Source organism: Vidua macroura, chromosome Z, assembly GCF_024509145.1.
Source record: "Vidua macroura isolate BioBank_ID:100142 chromosome Z, ASM2450914v1, whole genome shotgun sequence".
Taxonomy (NCBI): domain Eukaryota; kingdom Metazoa; phylum Chordata; class Aves; order Passeriformes; family Viduidae; genus Vidua; species Vidua macroura.
The window spans coordinates 31,331,493-31,352,586 of NC_071611.1; the positions used below are offsets into that span (position 1 = coordinate 31,331,493).

A 21,094-nucleotide genomic window follows, 5' to 3' on the forward strand; every position below is an offset into this window, starting at 1 on the left:
CTCTCCATGAGGGAGGCTCTAGAACGTCTCTGGGAAATCTGTTCCAGTGCGCAGTACCCACACAGCAAACAACTTCCTCCTCATGTTCATGGGGAACTTCCAGTGCAGCAGTTTTCTGGCCGTTGTCTCTTGTCCTACTGCTGGGCACCACCGCCCCACAGGACGCTCGCGCACACCACCGCTGCGGCCCGCGGCGGGGCCACCCGCAGCGCCTCCGGCCCGCGCCCCAGCGTACCCGTCCGGCCCCCGCCCCGCCAATCAAGCACGGCGCGGGCCCATCACGTGCCGCGCGCCGCCACCCAATGGGCGAAGGCGGCGGCGCCCGGCCGGATTCAAACGCGGCGCGGAGCCGGCGCGGCCGCGGCCATGGAGCCGCGGCTGGTGGGGCCCGGCCCGTACCGCGCCACCCGCCTGGTGAGTGCCCCCGCCGCCCTCCCGCGCCGCTGTCCGCGCCGCTGTCCGCGCCGCTGTCCGCGCCGCTGTCCGCGCCGGCCACTCGCTCTCAGGCCTGCTGGTGCCGGCCGGTGCTCCCAGGCCGCGTCTCTGCGGAGTGGGGGCGCCCGGGGCTAGCGCGGGGCAGAGCCCGGCCGGGCGGAGCGGCAGATTAAGCCTTTGTCCTGGTAAAACCTAAGGGAGACTCGCGCCGTATCCGTAGGTCTGCAGGTAGTATGGGACTCTAAATATTTCAGCCTCCTAAACCTGGTGTTTGTTTTTGGGTCTCGACAGTTAAACTCGACAGTTAGGATTTCGATGTTCTTGTGAACGCAGACGGTGAAAAAAGGGTGTAGTTCTGCTTACAGAACTGGCTGCGTTCTGGTCGCAGGAAAACCTGTGAGAAGAGCTCCCTTGACGGTTTGCTTTGCTCTTTCCCAGTGGAACGAGATAATCGAGCTCTTCCGTGCTGGAATGCCCTTACGGAAGCATCGCTGTCGTTTCAAGAGCTACGAGCGTTGCTTCAAAGCCTCGGAGGCAGTGGAATGTCTGCATGAGCTACTTGGCTCTAACCAAAACTTTGGCCCAGAAGTGACTCGCGATCAAACAGTTAAGCTGCTTAAAAAATTCCTGAAAAATCATGTAATCGAAGATATTAAAGGAAGGTGGGGCAAAGAGGATTTTGAAGACGATGGCCATTTATATCGGTAAGCCTGTATACGGTGATAAAAAACTGTTTTTTTGGAAACCGGGTATAATAACTCTTGCTCCTGTCTTACAAGTATTTTTTAAGAATGGCTCTGAAAAGGTGTTGATGTGTTTTGCTCTTTTCCTTTTAAAGACTCATTTTCTTAGTAACGGGTAGCTGTCATGACATAATGTTTGACTTCAGTTTTTTTGTCTGTTTTGGAATGTTTTTGAAGGTCACTTCTATTCAGTTACATTCTTTGAATATCAACAAAAGCTTTTGCAGCTTTCACATGGTATTGAGTTCTCATTGCTGATGGCAGACATCACGTTTGTTGGTGCTGGAAGAGTACATATTAAGACGCATAGGTGGAAGTGAAAATGCCATTGGTCATCCAGCTCCGATTGTCTTCCTTCACCCCAACCCTCTGATTATTTTGGTTTTTGTCTCCACTTCTTCTGAGAGAAGAGAAAGGCCTTCTGAATCTAAGATATTTATGATGTAAATAGATTATACTCCTTGGTTTGTAGATGGACAAGGGACAAAGCTTTATTTGCTTATCCTCAAGGATGGTTGCTTACTTATCCCTGTTGAGCATCTCAGCAGATGGCTTGTTAACAGAGGAGAAGAAATTTCTTTGTAATAAAAACTTAGCATTACTGGACTGGATTCTTTGACTTCTTGTGACCTCCGTTAAGGTTTGAATGGACAGAAGTTGCAGGTTCTGAATTTGTACCATCTTTTTTGGTGCAGAAGTATTATAAAGATAACATCCTGTTTGGTGCAGAAGTATTATAAAGATAACCATTACTTCAAGTCGAGATTTGTAATTTTTATCATGGTGAACCTTCTTTTGAGGAAATGGGAGTTCTTATCATGCAAAACATTAGGGAAAATAGGCTAGCAATAAGTTTAGGCTTCTGCTTTTTATAGCTATTATTATATACTCAAATTTTAGATATTCATTTAAAAGTAATGATTTCTTAAAATTCTTTTTGGGGATATAGATAGAACTAAAATCCCACTTGATATGTATTAAGTCAATTTTTCATTTTGCTCTATTGATCTTTTAAATATTTCTGGCCATTCTTTTAAAAGATTTAATATGGGGTTTGATAACTGCTGGAAATATTCTATATTTCTTTGGTTTGATTTTGCCGTGTTTGTGTGGCTGTGGGGTTTTTTGTATATTTTGCATTAACATAAGTATATATTCAAATTATTTTGTTATTTTATTTGTTTGTGTTTTCAGTCATGACTTTACTGACCTGCAGGCTGTGGAAGCTTGCTGGGTGAAATATTTCTGTTCTTCTAATTTTCTGCGTGCTCTGCCTACTGGTCTGCTATTGGACAACAGAACTCTTGTTATATATTTTATTGTGATGTTCTTTCTTCCTTCTCCCACTGAAAAAATAATTAAGTTAGTAACTGAACTTTTTCCAGTTAAATATGCATACCTTTCATGCATCTTGAACTGGAGCCAGCTTTTTCCTCACTGGGCTTGGTGCTTGGTGCATAAATAAGCTATATACATTACTCGTGGCTTTAAGTATTAAAACATGCTTCTCTCCTATTTAAGTAGCTAGACGTCGGTTTTCCAGCCTATTTTAGTCATGTATTCAATGTCCTGGCAGCTCCCTCTGGTGGACCATCCTAATGCTACATGTAAAAGACGGGTTTTTTTGTCCTCACAGTGCTGATGGAGGTAGTGGTACTAGTCAATTCTACTGACAGTGCTTGCTTTGGAAATACTTACATGCTTCATACCTTCTGTATAAATTTATGTGTTAACATGCTGTAATGGCACACTGTGGTACACAGTTGTGTCACTCTTCACATGTAAGTGTAGCTGTCTGCTCTTGTTTGCCCACAGAGTATGCAAAAGAAATATTGCCAAAAGTTGGATCGTGTGAGAGTATCTGGCAAGTATTAAATGTGAAGATGAGATCTAATATTACTTCTAAAAATAACAAAGACTTATTAGTATGTCCTGACTTACTGGCTCAGCTGAGTCCACAATAATGAATGAGAAGTTACAGTTTTCAAAGCTGTTGGGCTTTATAAGTTTTTTTTTTTTTTTTTTTTAATCTAAGACATTCTATTAAAAGCAAAAGGGTTACCACTCTTGCAGTGATAGCAATCTTTTAAGAATTCAGCAGTAATACTTGTTATATCATGGACATCACTGTTAGTTGACCTTGTTCTGTATCCTTTGTTCTGGACACAAACAGGTATCTCTAGTTCCTCTATTTATAAACTCCCCAAACAAGTGTTGCTGGCTATAACCAATTCTGATCTTAATGTGTCAGCCTTGGAGTGCTTCTCAGTCCTTCACTTTGAGTGACATTAATCCTTCTCCATCTAGATCTTGCTGAAATGCTGCCTGAGAAAGGGGAATGTACCTACTTTTTCTGCCCATAAGAACTTGTTCTTTTACTGATTGGTTGCAAATCAGGGCAGCAAATAGCACAAACCTAAAAATTGTGAAGAACTGGAGAAGAAACAAGAAACTACTGAGAACAGTGTAAGGCAAAGGAAAAAGGCTGCAGATATGTGGGTATATTCTATTTTAATATTAAACTCTTAAATAATGAATATCTGAAAATGGTTGAGAACACTCAACAGCTGAACATCTAGTCTGGCTTACCATTAAAAAACAGAATAAATCTTGCAGGATTAGAGTGAGATGCTTGCTGCTTGTTCTAAGGGTTTGTCTGGCAGAAGTGATATCTCTGTGTTGTGGATGTGCTGTTGAACAGCACTGTGGAGTATGCTCAGTGTGTGGTCAAAACAATCAATGTGTTTAACCATTCAGTGTAACAGTACTGGACTAACCAAACTGCAGAACAAATCTAAATGAAAAACTTATTAAGTGTTTGAAGTGCCTTTAGAGGATGGGGTGACATTTTGGAGAAACTTGAATTCTCAAGCATTTTTTCTGGTAGGATACAAACGCGTGCTCTCCAGTACTGTACAAGCTCTTGTTGCAAAATCACGGACATAACTGTCTTTTACATTCTGATTTAAAAGAGTTAATGAGGCTTAAGCAGTTTCTTAAAGCATGAGGAATCTCAGCATCTAAAACCTGGGAGTGAAAGTAGACACGATTGGATCTCGGCCAGTCTGAAGAGGTGTTTCCATCTAACTGGTTTGTCTTTCTGATATGCTGTCATTAGTTCCTTTGTACATGCTCTGACCTAAGCTTAGCAATAATTTGATGCTGGTCAGCCTGGATAGTTTGTTTTCCTTATTTTCTACAAGGGCTGGTTTAGGGCTTATTTCTGCTAATTTCTTCAAGGCACTTCTTGAAATGCCTTAAGAAGTCAAATAGTTACCTGCAAAACCAGCTGGAAAAAAGAACTGCAGGATATGATCCAGAAAAGAACTGCAGGATATGATCTTCGCATAGAAAGCATGTAAACACAGGAGAACCTGGTAATGTGGGCAAAACTTTGTGTGGACACTTGCATGCGCTCTAACTAAATCTGAGTGTTAGTCATGTGACTTAGCTATGTAGCTTTGCTTTAGGAAATGCATGCTAACAAAGCACTTGACAGGGGGAAAACATCCCCATGGCTTTTTCAGCAGAATCAATATCTTCTAGTGAAGACCTATGTCATTGTCTATGCAAAGACAGCTAGTGCTACATGACATGCACTGGGATATCAGACATTCACCCAAGGCTCAGCTATGTTGTGGGAGGTACAAAGGACCTGAACTGTTCTGGAGCAGCAGCTGAAGGGCAAACAAGACACTCCACGATGTTTTACATATCATGTAATACCAGTCTACAGCGAACGAAGTTGGGCTGTGAATGTCCAAAGCATTTGTTGTATTTTTGCATGTGAAGGCTGACTGCAGTTTTGCATTGGTAAATATGTATTAGATTGGCATTCAGAGACTTTAAAAATTTTCTCTAATTCTAGATTTCCTCCTTCCTCACCACTGAAGTCATATCCAAAAAAACCTACATGCGGAAAGGAAGTAATTAAATTTCCAGACTGGAATGAACCGAGGGCTGGCCCTTCTCAAGAACACATCCCAGTGAAATCTGTCACAATGGTAAGGCACCCAGTTTTATTTCCCCGGACAAAAGCATATTTGGAAAGTAAAACTGATCTGATGACCTCTATGCTGTGTCACAAAGTACTTGCTTATAAAATTAAATGCTAACTACTTTTATTCTAAACTTTTGTGAAGTTAAGTTTTTCTTAGAATTTGCTGGAGAAGTAAGATTTTAGTGTTCTTTGTGCTACACATTGCAATGTCCTGAGCAATCTGAGTTCTGCATGGGTGTATTTTCCCATATTTCATTCCAGTTTGCTCAAAATCCAATAGGGCATTCATTATAATACCAGACAAAATAGTCACACTGCAACTCTTATTTGGACACTTCAGGTATTGGAATATATACAGTTGTTACAACCTTCCTAGCTGCTATAAGGCTGTTACTGACTCAATTTTCTTTTCCATAAGGAATATGTTTTGGCTAAGGAGAAGTGGTCCTGATCTTTCAGCTATCCTTTGTAAGCTTGGAAAGTCATCTTGCCTCATACTTATCTGAATTGATCCAGCCTTTGTAAAGTTGTTGAAAAAACTTCCTTTTATTAGTAAACAAAAATTTTATCAACTCTGTTCATGAGGACATAGTAAAAGACTAGGCTTCTGGAGTTGTGTATATTCTAAGCTCTTCCTTCAGTGCATTCTCATAATTTGTGAACTGAGGATTTCTTTGATGATTTTTGCCTTTTTATTACTATCCTTTGGTGCAGGACTCTGGCCTTAGATTTCTTGATAAACCATAGTCTATTTGGAAAAGTATCTCCTACCATTTTTCTGGACATCTATATGTTCTGAATGAATGGTTATTCCATATTTACAATCCAATTGTATGCATATAAAGTGTGCTCTTCATGTATAGCAAGCTTCTGAAGATGAAAAACATGGTCCTTAGAGCTTCAATAGTAGGTAGAAGAAAAGATGGTGCCAAAGACAGGAAAAGAGAATAGAGTATTTTAGTTACTGAGCAAGTATCTGTTGAAGATGTAATATAATACAGCCTCCAACTGTGCTGTAAATTTCCATCCAAGCATCCTGGCCTGATAAGAATTAATAAAAGTCTGCCTCTGCATCTCACTCAGATACAACAGTATAGAGTTTGGCATAGCTGAAAATCTCTTCCATTGGCAGTTTGGATTAATACAGTGGATTGTAAGTGAGGCAAAGCTGTAAGCTTTCTGCTGCCTTTTTTATAATTAGGTCTAGCTTCCACTGGAATGCTGAAGTAGACAGCTGAAAATGGTGGTACCTTGAATTGCTTCAGCACCAATCTGAGTACTTAGTGGCTGTGTGTGGATTGATGAGCTTTGGTCTGTGTCATGAAATACTGATGTGAAAGACCAGACCCTTAATTTCACAGGGTGCTATTTGCTTCGAAATAGCTCTAGTCTAGTCTGCCATGGAGTGACAGACAATTAGTGCTTGTAGTATTTAAGTGCATTCCTGGAATGCATTTTGTGGTTTGGCTGTAAGGAATACTTTTAATGTGCTTTAAAACTGTTCTGTAGTGTAAACTGGAATGGTTCGGAGTTTTGCCTTGAAAAGGAGGCTGCTGATACAAGCTGCAATGTATGTCCACCCATCGATACCTTGATGACAATGTTCAAGAATCAAGCTTGGGTGTGAAGGTTGCATGAAGGATAGTGGTCTTCTGCATTCTCAGATTTACTTTACACTTTAATAATGGTGGACTAGATCTGATGAGTGCCTTCAGATGTAGTGATTTGCTTTTACTTTCTTTATGTATAGAACCTGTTATTGGATTTAATGTTTAGTTATTTTAGTTTATGCTGAACAAGGATTATTTTTTCCTAGTTCTTTGGTATCTCATAATTCTCCAGTAACTTTTCCACAAACAGATGTTTAATCTTAAAAATGGTAGATGAACTGATTTTAATCACGGATAGGACCTGAACATAGGATTAAAGGCCATTGACTCCTGAGCTTTAATGGCTATTCTGACTCACGTAATTTTTCAGCTTTGGACAAGTTATGGAATTGAAAAATATGTGTGTGTAAGATTGAGAAAATGTTTCATTTCTCTTAAACACAAATACTTACTTTGCATCCTGAAGACTTCACTGGAATTTAAGAACACTTGCAATTCTGTACTGTAAATGTTTTATACTGTTTAACCCTTGAAAAGTGACCAGTTAATGAGGAGAGTTTTTTCTGATTTCAGAACTCTGAGATGTGGTACAAGCGACACAGCATAGCTATTGGGGAAGTACCGGCATGCAAACTTGTGTTCCGCAGAGAGCTAACACAAGCAAATATAGAAGAGATATGGAAATCCATGACTTTATCACAGTGAGTATACTTATGAGTCATTTGCTGTTATAGTAAAACCGTGTAGTAGGTAATAGTCTTGTCTGTCTTCTCTGGTAACACTTGTAATTTCACCCACTCACTTTTCATCGTTGCCTTCAAAGCCATAGTGTCTAGACTAACTCCACCACTTGTTATTTGGCTAACAAATTCAGCAAATAAAGTCTGCAAAAAAAAAACTTTACTGTGCTTAGTACCTTTTGACTTTTGCATGTTGTGTTATAGAAGTCTTTGTTGTGTGGGCTTTGTCTTGTTTAATCACTTCTTTTCTGTGTCTCTTTTTCTTGTTGCTAGGAAATAAAAGCACTTCCATGGAAGTGCTATGAAACCTTTCAACAGCAAGTACAATACTTTGTATGAGATAAATAGCGTAGCTAATTGAGTGCTGAAGCTTTGAGATTCAGATATTCTTTACTATATTCAAATGGAATCTCCTATGCAAAATTAAAGCGATTGCTTTGGACTATTTCTGCAAGGGAAAAATAATATGTACTAGCTGATGTTACGGCATAGTTGAGGTCTTACTAATGATGACTTTAGTGTAAATCTAGCACATTATCTACACGTCATGCACTTGGTGCTGAGGTGAGCAGTTTTGGTGAGAGCATGATGGGCAGCAGATCACTTTAGTGCATGTGTATTCCTGGGTTTCCTGAACCAAGATAACTTCAGGGAAATGGAGAGACCCTCTGGTAGCCTGGAGCTCACATGGCAGAGCTGATAGGACCTGGGCAAATGAAAGCAGGGGCAGTGGTGGCCAAGCCCCTCCTTTGCATAAAGGCCCTGATAGAGCTCTAGCAACAGACAAGGGTGGGCAGACAGGGTTGGCACAGCAGATTGTGTGGAAGGATGCTGAAACCTTGACAGCTTGATCAGGGAGCAGTAGCATTCACATGACAGAAAGTCCTGGACTCTTTAAGTTTGCTAGTTTACATGGGGACTCCAACAGCTCTGTGTTGGAAGAGTATGACTGTGGGAATGGGGAGACTCATAGCTGACCCTGAATTTGTTTGAAACTTTCTGTTCCAGCTGGATGTGCTTAAAGCTATGAAGCCCGGATACTGAAAGAGCTGGATGACGTTATTGCAGGATCTCTCTCCTGCATTTTTTTTTTTCTTTTTTCATTTATCTTGGGATTCTGGAGAGGTCCTTGTCTGGAAGCTGGCAAATATTTTCTCAATTTTAAGAAAGTAAAGAACAAAAACCCTGTTAATTACAGGCCTGTCAGTATCACTTCAGTGCCCATAAAATTATGGAATAATTTTACACCCATAAAATTCTGGTCATTAATAGTAAAATATTTGAGAGACACACAGTCATTGGTCATAGCCAGCACAGTTTCAGAAGGGGAAAATACTGCGTAACCAATTAAATTTTCTTTTATGACAAGGTCACTCATCTAGTTGACCAAGGGAAGGCAGTTGATGTGGTTTATTTGCATTTAAGCAGAGCTTTTGATACTGTCTCTCACAGTATCCTTCTAGATAAACTGTCCAGCATGCAGCTTGATGAGCCCATAATATTGTCAGGTGAGCAGCTGGGTCTTGGGTCAAGCACAAAGGATTGTAGTAAATGTGGTTATCTCTGGTGAGCAGTCATCAGTGGCCCTCTGTAGGGCTCCATTCTAGGGCCACTGCTCTTCCATGTTTTTGTAAAAGATATGGATGGAGGAATTGAATGTACATTAAGTTTGTCCACGATACTAGGTTAGAAGGAACTTTGGACTCCTTCATGGGTGGACAGGGCCTGCAGTGAGATCTGGATAGAGCAAAGAGCTGTACAGTCACTGAAAGCTTTGAGAAAGCTGAGGGGTGCCCTCATTGCAGCCTACAATTTCCAGAGAGGGCAGTGGGGAGAGATGTGGAAGATCTCTGGTGACCAGTGATAGGACACAAGGAGATGGAATCAAGCAGCTGGGGAAGTTCAGACTCCACATTAGGAGAAGGTTCTTCACTCAGAGGGTGACTGGGCAATCGATCTGCCTCCCTGAGGAAGGGAGCACCAAGGCTGACAGAGTTCAAGGAACATATTGGCAGCGCTTTCTGTTATATGCTATAGTTTTAGTTATTAAAATTACTAAACTTTTTCTAGGTACTAAAACAAAACTTTTTTAGGTCTATGAAGATCATGAAGGGTCTAGAGGGGAAAATATGGGGAATGGTTTAGGTCTCCTGGCTTCTTTAACTTAGAGAAGAGGAGGCTGAGTGGACATTGCTGTGCAATTTGTGATGGGAAGTGGAGAAGAATACACTGGTCTCTTCTCTGTTGTGGCCAGTGACAGGACTGAGGGAATGGCCTGAAGTTGTCAGGGGAGGTTTAGATTGGATGTTAGGAAAAGAGTCCTCATCCAGGGGGTGGTTGGGCACTGAAACAGGCTCCCCAGCAAAGTGGACACTGCACCTAAGCCTGACAGGGTTCAAGAGGTGTTTGGACAGTGGTCTCAGGCATGTGGTATTTTTTATGGTAGTGCTGCCCAGAGCCAGGAGTTGATCTTTGTGGATCCCTTCCAGTTTAGGCTATTCTATAAATCTAGGCTGTTCTGAGAGAAGCAGGACTTGCACTGAATGGTCCTTACAGCTGTCATCCAGCTGGAGATATTCTCTATGAAATGAAGGTCTCTTTTTTTTCCGAATTGTATCCTATTACTTCATGTTTGCCCTTTCCAGATTAGATGGTGTATGAACTGTGTGTTTATGTATTTTTGCAGATTACAAAAAGTGTTGGGTTTGGATTCTCTGGATGAAGTGTTAGACACAAAACTTGTGAATTCAAAACATATAGTTCAAAATGTTTATAATGTCAATAAGCAAGGCATTGTCACTTTAGAGGACAAATCAAGTAAGTATTTTAGAAATTTTAATTTAATTTTTTTATATTGTAATGTACTTTGTAGAAACTCTAGTTTTTGCAATGCTATTGTTTTTAAAATGCTATTGTTCTCTTCTAGTATCCCAATGGTAAGAGTCAGGATTTATTTTATATTTGCTCTCTTAAACAAATTCTGGCTTTAGTAGGGTTGAAAAATGAATGTAACACAGCAGCAACTTTTTACCATTTATAAATATAGGGTTAATAATCACTTTGAGGTAACTTTCTTGGCCCTACCCTTTTAATTACCTGGAGTGTTTACATGAAGAAAAAATATATTAAAAATTGCAAGAGAGCCAAAATGTACATTGAGAGAGTTTTGAGAGTTTGAGTCAATGTGTTTTGGAGATAGTACCGTGTTTAAAACTCTTTTGCACCTCAGAGAAAAAATAAAGCATCTTTACTGCTGTAAAATATCACAGTATTATTGCCACCATGTTTTTCATATGATTTGTAGAGAAATTTAAATATGACATTGAAACCTGATTTGGTTGTGAATAAATTATGCCTTCAGAGTGTATCTGTGCTCATTTCAAAGGCAGTTGGAGCATCTCAAAATATTAACTTCCTCCTTGCAGAAATGGCAAAACTGAATATATGAGTGCTTTTCATTATCTTTGGTACAAAGTAAACACTATTGTATAGCACTGGGGAAGGCTATATATGAACTATATAGGGGTTTTTTTGTGGTTTTTTTTTTAAGAGTAGGTTAAAGATTTGTGATATGACCTGTTTTGCTGATTGAGCTGCAAGGGCAGAATGCATAACTGTATGATAGTAGTGGAGATACTGAAGTATAGATATAATTCAAGCTAGATCCTACATTAAGGTATAGCCTGCCTTTGGAGTAATTTGATTTACTACAGAGGAGAAACATATTAAAGTGTTTTCAGCTTTCCAACAGTTTAATATTTTTTTTTCTTTTTTGTCCTTTAACTTCTGTTTCTTCCCTGCGCAGAGGAACTACCTCATTGGATATTATCCGCAATGAAATGTCTAGCAAATTGTAAGTAAATTCAGAAGGGGAAAAAGATCCCGCAAACAACCCACCCCCAAAAAAATAAATGGAACTGACTGTGTCTTCACCACTTTATTAAATCCTGTTTATATTCACTTTTAGTCTTTTTATGATGATTTTCTAAAATAAAATTGGAAAATACCTGTTAGCATGTATTCTCCTTCCAGTGTAGCTTATTTAAATGAATTATATAAACATTTAACTATTCTAGTAATGTTTTTCCTCTGCTTTGTATCTTCATTAGACCTATTGGAAATAGATCAGTCCAGTAGTAGATCAATAAAATTTCACTTATTTTGAAGAATCAATTTTTAAATTTTTTTTTCCTCTAATGATCCATTTTAATGGGCTGGATTAGAAAATAGTGATCTGATTGGTGGCTGAAAATCAGTGTTCTCTCTCTTTTTTGCTCCTTTTTGTTTTGTTTTGTTTTTTTTGTTCTTTGTAGGGCCCAGTTGTTCAGATATGAAGCAGCCTACGTACTCAGGCTTTGAAAGAGATGTCTTCAAAACTATAGTGGACTACTTTGGCCAGATGAAAGAGCCTCTTCTCACATTTCATTTTTTTGATATTTTTGTTAGTGTGTTAGGTAAGTAGTTTGGAATCTAATGAAAAAAAATTCTCTAATTTCCTGGAGTTATTTTACCTTACTTAAATACTATCACAGATGAATTCTTTAGGACCTGTCCTTTCCATTCTACATAGAGAACAGTTTAATATTTAAATTTATTTCATACCACATGGTGGTTTTATTTTTGTATTTTTGACCACATCATTTCAAAAGTCTTTCATTGCTTGTCTTTATAATATTAAAGGCCTCTGTTCATTGCTCAGCATCCAACAGATGGATTTTAACAGATTTTTCTTTTTTTACAAGTGCTTAAATGTCTTAAAAACTCTCATAAGCTTTTAGAAATTCCTTGACTGAAGTCTAGATTAGAAAGGATTAGGGTTTTAAACGCAGTTTTTAACCCTGGAAATATGCTATTTGAAGGGAATTGAAATACTATGTTGCTTTAATTTAGAAATGACGTTAATTAATGTAGTGTTTAAAAAAAGCAATGTTTTAGTTATTAACTAGAACTTCCCAGGGGTTCACACTATATTAAAATTGGCAATTTTGGTCTTACAGATGGCTCACTGAAAGATAGTAAAGAGGAAGATGCTTGATTACATTTTATGTAATCAAATTTGAGAAAGAACAGTTGAGTTGAAAAGTAAACCCACTTTGTAGCATGCTAGTTTTTTGAGCTTCTTTCTGTGTGAACAACACTTTTTAGTAAACTATTGAGATGAGAAAGGAATCCAGAATGACACTTCTGTTTCTGGAATTTAGTGTATATGCTTTATGAGTTGTCCATCTTGCTTCATATGGAATATAATTCAATTTTCTGACTTCTTTTTCTTAGACAACTCTTGTTGATATCTTTAAAACTTACTCTTCTGCTTTCATACTGTTTCTGTTTGCTTTTCCATTTTTTTTTCGCATCTTTCAGGTTTTACTACTTTCATTTCACAGTATTTTGTAAATGTAAAATTAGAAGAAAGATTTCATGCCAATATGTATGAGGAAGCAATGAAAATTATGCTATGTTTTAGGAAATCAAACATTAATTTTGTGTTCTCTTTAAAAAAAAGTGAAGTGTTGATATGGAATCATTCCTTACTCTTCTAAACATATGCATTAATATGCTTGCCAAATCTTCCTTTGAAATTAGAAAAAGCTTTCCTATGAAAATTAACTTCAGCGTTTTACCCCTCTCCTTGGAATGCCTTACCTACTCCACACTTCTTTTTCAATAAGAAACAGTTTCCATGTTTTACACCCTGGAGTTGACCAAAATGGTGGATCAGGGGATAGCAATGAATACTATTTATGTTCAGAGCAGTAAAGCTTTCAACACTTGTGTTCCATCCTTTTAGGCAACCTGAGAAAGCACAGGCTGGATAGGTGGGTAGTGAGGGAAACTTAGAAATTGGTTCAATTGCTGGGCTCAGGGCTGTGGCACAAAGTCTGGCTGGATGTCAGTCAGTGGGGAGCACCCGAGGCTGGTAGTGTGGCCAGTAATGATTAACACTTTGATAATGACCAGGATGGTGGCACACTCTGTCCTAAACATTCTGCCCTAAACATGCCCTGGACATTCTGTCCATGGGCACAATGCCCTAAACAAGCATGCAAAAAACTAAAATGGGGAAGAGTAGCTTATGCAGCAGAGGGTTGTACTACCATGCAGGGTGACCTTGACTGGCTGCAGAAATGGGTAAACAGGAATCTTAAAAAGTTCAGAAAAGGAGAAATGTCAAGTCCTCTCCTGGGGAGGAATAATCCCATACAGTAGTAAATGCTGAGGGTGACTGGTTTGAAAGCACCTTTGCTAAGAAGGACTTGGAAGTCCTGGTGGGCATTAATGTGACCATGAGCCAGCAGTATGTCCTTGAGGCAAAGAATATCAGCAGCATCCATAACTGCATAAAGTGCATTGCTGATAGGTCAAGAGAGATGTTTCCTCAGCACTAGTCAATGAGTCCAGTGAAACAAATCAAAAATTATTAAATTATTAATTATCTTGGAACATGTGTCATATGGGAAGAGTCTGATAACAGGGACTGTTTAGTCTGGAGAGGAGAAGGTTCAGCGAGAATCTAAGTAGTCTGTATAAAAGATTGATACGGGAAGAATAAAGAAGAGGAAGGAGCCAGACTTCTATTGGTGATACGCAATGACAGGGCAAGAGTCAGTGGGCAGGAACAGAAGTACAGGAAACCTCATTTTCATAAAGAATATAGCATTTTAATTGGAAGGTGATCAAACAGTGGAAGTAGTTTACAAGAGAAGCTGTGGAAGGTCTGTCTTTGGAGCTATTCAAAACCTGAGAGGACATAGTCCTGGGCACCTTCCTGTAGATGAACCTGTTTTGAGCATGTGAAGAGGTCTATATTATCTCCAGAGAGCTCTTCCAACTTCTATAGTCCTATGGAAAAAAAAAAAAGGCTCAGTTTTCTTCTTTGTTCCTTTTCTGACAGAAATTACTGGTAGATTTCAATCATGTAGATATTTTGTTTTCTGACTTTTGTTCTGATAGTAGTGCTGTCTAGACAAAATCATAGTAGATGCTTCCTTGGTGGAGCCTTATCAACCTAAAATAAGATGATATTTTGGTAATTTTCTATAGGTGCCTAAACTACTATCACTTTCTACTGTGCCTATTCAGTCTTCAAATATCTCTGCCATGCTCACTGGAGTGTTTTCTCAAGAGTCTGTAAGCAGAGTTAGGCACAGATTTAATGTCCATAGGTGTGAGGCACATGTTGGTATTGTCATAGCTGTCACTAATGCCTAAGAACATTTTCTTTCCCTCTAATTGTTGTCACAGACTTAACTTTTTATGTAACATGGTTGCTATATCTATGCATACCATTTGGTTATGTTTAGTGCTGAGGTAATAAAAGAGCAAAGGATGAAACAAAACGTTGTAATTTTTTGTGTATTGTAATATTTAGAGTTATTGGTTATGGCTATCAATGTCTTCCAGTGCATCAGAAGAAAATCTTCTGAAAACTTAAACAAGTCCTAGTAGTCCAATTCTAGTGATACTTTTCTAGTCTCATTGGGGATTGGAGTTCTAAGGAAATCTTGAATGAGTAAGAGGGGAATTTTGGGAGTTAGATATAGAAATATTATGGAAATATATAATATGATGGAAATATTAAATATGATGGAAATATATAACTGAGAAATGCTCCCCAACCTTCTGATCTCATATAAACCAGGACTACTGCAAAAACCCAGCAAGGCTGTAGAAGCTCTTCAGATATCTTGTCTCCTACTGCCACCAGAAAATAGGAAAAGACTACAGCTATTGGTGAGAATGATGGCAAGAATTAGTGTAAACCAGGATTTGCCACGTCTTTCTGAATCAGTGAGGACCAGAACTTTGGTATGTATAAGTGTAAGGTAAAAGGTCTGGACAGACTTTTGGAGCAGCACAGGTTAAACGTTCTTACTGGAGAGTACAAACAAAATACAGTTTACTTGTTTAAGGAACTGGTTTGTCTGGCCCAGCTATTTGGAAAGCTAATCTGAATTTGAATAAAGTGGGATTTCATGGCGATTTGTGAGCGCACAAAGAACTTGCTCAGAATTTAGAGGCTTCCTTACCTTTCAAAATCAAATCACCACTGATTTCACTGTAGAGTAGAAAAAAGCCACAAACAAGCAACCCCCCAAAACAAACAAGCAAAATCAACCAAAAAAAAAAAAAGAGCAGATGAGGTCTCTAGTGTTCTTTATCACTGCAGACAGTGTGAATAAAAAAGGCTGCCTGTTTCAGTCATAGCTAAAAATATGGAGCTGAATGTTCTGATTGACCTGTTTTCAGCCATTCAAAAAAATTAAAATCCCAATTGTTTATTTCAGTACTTCTTTTTTTTCATCACACACAGAAGTCTTTTAAAGTAAGCTTCAGTTTTTGCTAATTCTTCTTCTGTTGGAGCTTATATAGTGATATCACTGCATTGATGTTTGCAACACCACCTTATTACAAAGTTATTACATAACTATTCTGACTAGCTAACAACATGTATTTATTTTGGTTAATTTAAAAGTCTTTAAAAATTAAGTGTGATGGAAAACTAAGCTGCAGAGCCATTCTGTAAAAATCCTATAGCAGCATGCACAAATCTAAATGCGATCCACAGCAATTAAGTTTTTAGTGAACTATGAATAGTATTTGATTAAAATAATTAAATTTTTTACTGCCAAGGTTGCAATTTAATTAAATGTAAGTGGTCTTTCATTACTATTTTTGTTGTAATTGAAATGTTGTTTTTAGAAGTGAATCCTTAGAGTCTGAGTGTTTTGTACTAAGCTTTAATTCAGCAATGTAATATATGGTACATGACAGAAATCTTTATTACCTTCTGTGATTTTAATGTTACAAGTGACTGGTGCACAAAAATAAACTCTTGTAACTGAATGCTTGAGCACAAGACTACCTGAAGTTAACTGGACCTGAAACTTGATTTGATGATTTCAGAATAGTGGTTTCAAGTTTTCCCTCTGGTGCCTAATTTCTATTAAATTTCCGTGTTATTTAAAAAAATCTCTGAATACATATGCCCTCTTTAAATAGCCATGTGAAGTGGCTATTTGACAAAGTCTTGAGAATAAAATGGAATTTGTTCATTCTATATCGAAATTCAGGAGTGGATTATCTATATGAGGCAGGAGCAATCTTCAATGCACTCACATAATGTCACCGTACATAATACATTTTTAAAAAATATTGATATGTTTGAAGTACAGAAAATATTATGGTGTTAAAATATTTGTTCTAAAAGAGCACTTTTTAAATGTAGCCTGAGTCTCTACTCCTCACTCCCAGACAGAAAAATACATTATAATGGTGTGGGTTTTTTTCCTCAGATGGTTCAGGCGTTTTCCCATTGTATTCTCTGCTCAAAGGATGAAATAGACTTGGATGAACTTCTTGCTGCTAAACTAGTATCTTTTCTCATGGATAATTGTCAAGAGATCTTAAGTGTTCCTTCTGCTTTAAAGTCTTCCATAGAGGATCATGTTGTACATCTCCAGAGAGTCCAAGTAAGTTTCTAGTGAAAAAAATCCTTATGTCTCTCTGTTTCTAGAGTGAATTTATCCTTTGTTCTCTGAATTTCAACAGTTCTTAAAAGACTTTATTTTATCTCTGTTAACTTTTGAGAACTAATTAATTTTTACTACTGATATTCAACCATAACTGTGTGTTTAAATGAAACTAAACAAATATTGAATTTGTTTAGAGACAAGAATTCTCAAATATGTTTTCCTATTTGTCAGCACTGTCTTCCCATGGAATGGGCAAACTATGTGGTAGTGAAGAAAACAGAATTATTAAAAAGTGTTTCCATTAATGTTCCAACTTTTTTTTTTTCTTTAGAACCATCCTTACTTGCTCAGTTTTTTCAGCCTTCTGTTTCCTGATACCATATTTTGGTTTTGTTCAAAGATGAAACATTTTGTCAATTTTGTCTATTTTCTACTAGAAAAGTAAACTTATTTCAAGAGCTGAACAGGCTTCCTATGTGTCATGTTGTTTGACTTACTGCAACTCACTCAGTTAGGGCTGGAGATAATAATTTATCTATTCAGTATTTCCTCTAATTAATGTCTTGCAGTGGTCAATAGATTAAGCCAATTTATGCAAGTGTTTTGCAGAAAACATAGCTATTCTTTTTTTTTTACTGTATCTTCAGATAAAATACTCTGGGGCTGATAGTGACACAGCACTTCCTCCTCCATCATTTTGTCACCAAATCACTACAGGTGAATTTGAATACCAAAGGGCAACTGGCTCTCAAGAACCGCTGGCAGCTTTGTTGGAAGAAATTGTAATGAACAAAGAAATATCTGTGAAAGATAAAAAGAAGAAGCTCAAGCAAGTAAATAAAAAATTCTCCATAGTTTCTAATTTTAATTTGAAAAGATTTATCAAGTCTTAGACATGTTTTCTTCTAGAGAAATACTGAAATTGAAAACAGTGGCTACATATGGGGATTTCAAGATTTATAATAATTTAGAGCAAGTATACTGTGATGAATCAACCCAAATCAGAAATACTGCCTAATTTTCTATACAGCAGTGTAAAAGTCCATTAGAGATACAGTATCCCTGCTCCAGAAATGCAAGCTTCACTTTAATAGTTTATTGTACATGTTTGAACAAATTCTTAATTTGAATTAATGTACTTTTCTAGTTTCAGAAATCTTACCCTGAAGTGTACAGAGTACGATTTCCTAGCCCTGAAACCGAAGCGATGCTATTTCCTGAAAAAACTAAACAGAAACCACCAATACTGATGTGGGCCTTAAAAAAGCCTTTTCAACCATTTCACAGAACCAGAAGCTTTCGGATGTAAATGGTTTGAAATATATCAGCAAACAAACAGAGACACAGTGTATTGTCAACGGATCTCATGCAAAAGGAGCCTGAGCCACACATGGTTACTCAAAAAACCTACTGGGGATACTGCTAAGATCATAGAAAATGTTGAAAGAAGAGGAGAGTATTGAGGTTGTAGTAATGTGAACCATTATCAGTATTTTTGTAAAGCATTCTTTTTTAAAATGTCTGTTACTTTAAAACAAGCAACAAAAAACAGTAACAAAAAAACCAAAACAAACAAACCCACCACACACTCAAGGGGATTATTCTATATATGGGTGATAATGTGCCCTTGCTGTGGTTTTGTTTGACTATCATTTTAAGGCCTAAATGTATTTGTATGTAATGTATTATTTGTAACTAGTCAACAGCTTTTTTTCCTCCCTGAAAATGAGTGTCTTGCATAAACTAGGCTGTATTTGTGCACATATAGTGTGAGGAATTAACTTACTGTACATGCTTGAGTAAGTATGAAACACTGGATTTTGCTTTGCTTTTTGTGAGAGACTATAATATTAAAAGTTAATGATGCAACCAGTTGGCTGTTTGCACCCCTCAACCACAGGGGAAGGGGAGTGTTTTTGGGTATGTGGTTATGAAACTTCTAGGTCTGCCCAGGTGCAGAGGGGATGAGCACCTATCACCAGAAGATGACCATGACAAACCCATCTTTGTGTAGCAGCAAGCTGGGGTTTGAGACAGATAAGGGAAAACTCCACCAAGAAGTAGATCCTGCAATGTGGGATGCTTGTTTTAACCATGCCAATTGCCTCACTTATGCAACTGGCTCAGGTAGAAAATTCTCTCCCATCCTGAGAGAGATACAGGGACATTCACACCTAGCCTGAGCGTAGTCATCCCGTCTGTTAAGGCAGAACTGGCTCAACTACGCTGGCATGATAAACATGGGTTGTGTCTTTGCCTCCAGACTCATTTCTTGGGACTGCACGTGATCCACAGTGTTAAAAGAGAAATTGTAAAACTCCTCCCTGAGGAGAAGTACCTGGGCATTCCCACCTGAACCTGTTGAATCCATTGGACTTTCGGTTTCAAGGATTTCCTCTGGCCCTGATGGATCAAAATTGTAACTGTTACTTCAACCACTGGACATCTAAATTGGAACAATCAGTTTTCATAGGGTGGTGATACCTTTTCACTATCTGTTCTTATCCTTTCTTTTTATTTTCCTTGTATATTTTCTCAGGTGTAATAATTTTACTTTTATATTGCTATATTTCTATAGATAATAACTAAATCTGCTACATACTTCCTTTCCATTTTAACCAAATTATTTGAAAATTATCTATCTTTCTGTCTTTCTATTTATAAAAAACCCACCATTCATTCAGTGTTGTGTCACTCTAGTCTGCCCTGACAGATCTATTAAGAAGAACCTCAGTTAACCTGCCTCAGGGGCATGTTGTAACACTGCTGACCCTGACATGGCAGATTTATTTTTGAAAAGTAATTCTCAATTTTCTGATTCATATATGCATTACAGCTTGAGTGAACTTCCTTTGAAATTCCATTAACTTTATGTAATGTGGACCTATTCTGATAGGCAATGCAGTCTTTTTCCCCTATTTTCTGACTGCATATTGTACAAAGCTGGGTGCTTGACAATAGAATATACTTTCTCAGAAAATTTTAAAGCCTTGAGGTTCCTCTAAAAAATGGAATTCAAATATTGAAGTGGCATTGTAGCGTACATGCATTTATTGGTTTGATTAATTTTGCATTATGAAATCTAGTGTGCCTATAACCTGATTGTACATATTACATGGTTGATTCTGAGACTACTTTTTATCTATTAAAGCATTGCTCTTTTCCTCTATATACCTAGAGTCATGATTTCATGCTATTCATTAGAGATTTGAAGAAGGGCATTTCATAGCATATTGAATGTCAGGGTAGTCTGTGCTGGAAAGAAGACAGCTGACTTCTCAACAAATTTCTGACGTTTTAGTAGAAAATGTTGACAGCAATATTGACAGGATTTGTACCTTGCTGACTTCCTAACCAGTCAATAAGTTTCCTTATGTACATTACAAGGTGGTTGCTTTAATAGATTGGGTTATTTCTTAGGTAGTGTGATATTGAACAGTACATGTTTTCATGGTCTGTTCTCACAGACATACTTGAACGTCACATCAATAATATTAAGCAAATTTGATACAGAAAGATATACTTTTCAAATATTAAGAAAATATAAAAATTTATTTTAAAAATGTTCTGAGGCCATTTCTAACCTTTTGTGCAAGGTCTTCAAGAGTGATAAAAGATGTGTAGACAGTATTCTGTGTATGTTTACATGCTGTCAAACTTTGACTGTAGCTAGACTACTCACATATATTTTGTTACTTCGCTAAGTATAATAATGAGTAAGGCTTGTTGGAAGCAAGTCTTGCATAAAAGTGGAAGCTCATCCTAAGGGATCTCTGCCATCACTTCCTAAATTGCAGAGGAGAAGTTGAAGCCAATCTATCTGCCCTTTGAAATAATCTTACTGCCTGCCAATAAGCCTTCTGCTGTGCTGTTGAAATTTTCCCTATTATCCCTTTTAAAAAATATGTAGACTTTTTGAGTCTATTTTAAACAGCAATTAAAGTTTACCAATTAGTTTTCATTATGAGAAGTTGAAGATAAGACATATGTTTCTATGAATTGATCATTCTTTTGTTTCAGAGATCTAGTTCCATGACTGTGGGAAAACAAAAAAACAACCCAAAAAGGTCCATTTGCTCAGTTTTCAAGGCTG

General features: G+C 37.8%; 1 protein-coding gene across 2 annotated transcripts; it reads left to right on the top strand.

Annotated features, from left to right (window-relative positions):
* The first annotated feature begins 297 nt into the window (after positions 1–297).
* On the top strand, positions 298–20,172 carry DEPDC1B (DEP domain containing 1B). Of its 2 annotated transcripts, XM_054004337.1 has the most exons (11): positions 298–414; positions 874–1,139; positions 5,047–5,182; positions 7,362–7,489; positions 10,215–10,345; positions 11,334–11,381; positions 11,842–11,982; positions 15,168–15,334; positions 16,822–16,998; positions 17,649–17,834; positions 18,149–20,172. In XM_054004337.1, exons 1-11 carry the CDS (start codon positions 367–369, stop codon positions 18,308–18,310), a joined length of 1,590 nt encoding a protein of 529 aa, XP_053860312.1. In that variant the 5' UTR covers positions 298–366; the 3' UTR covers positions 18,311–20,172. The 2 variants fall into 2 exon arrangements, with proteins under 2 accessions (XP_053860312.1, XP_053860313.1); XM_054004338.1 differs by lacking the exon at positions 17,649–17,834.
* Positions 20,173–21,094: the final 922 nt, after the last annotated feature.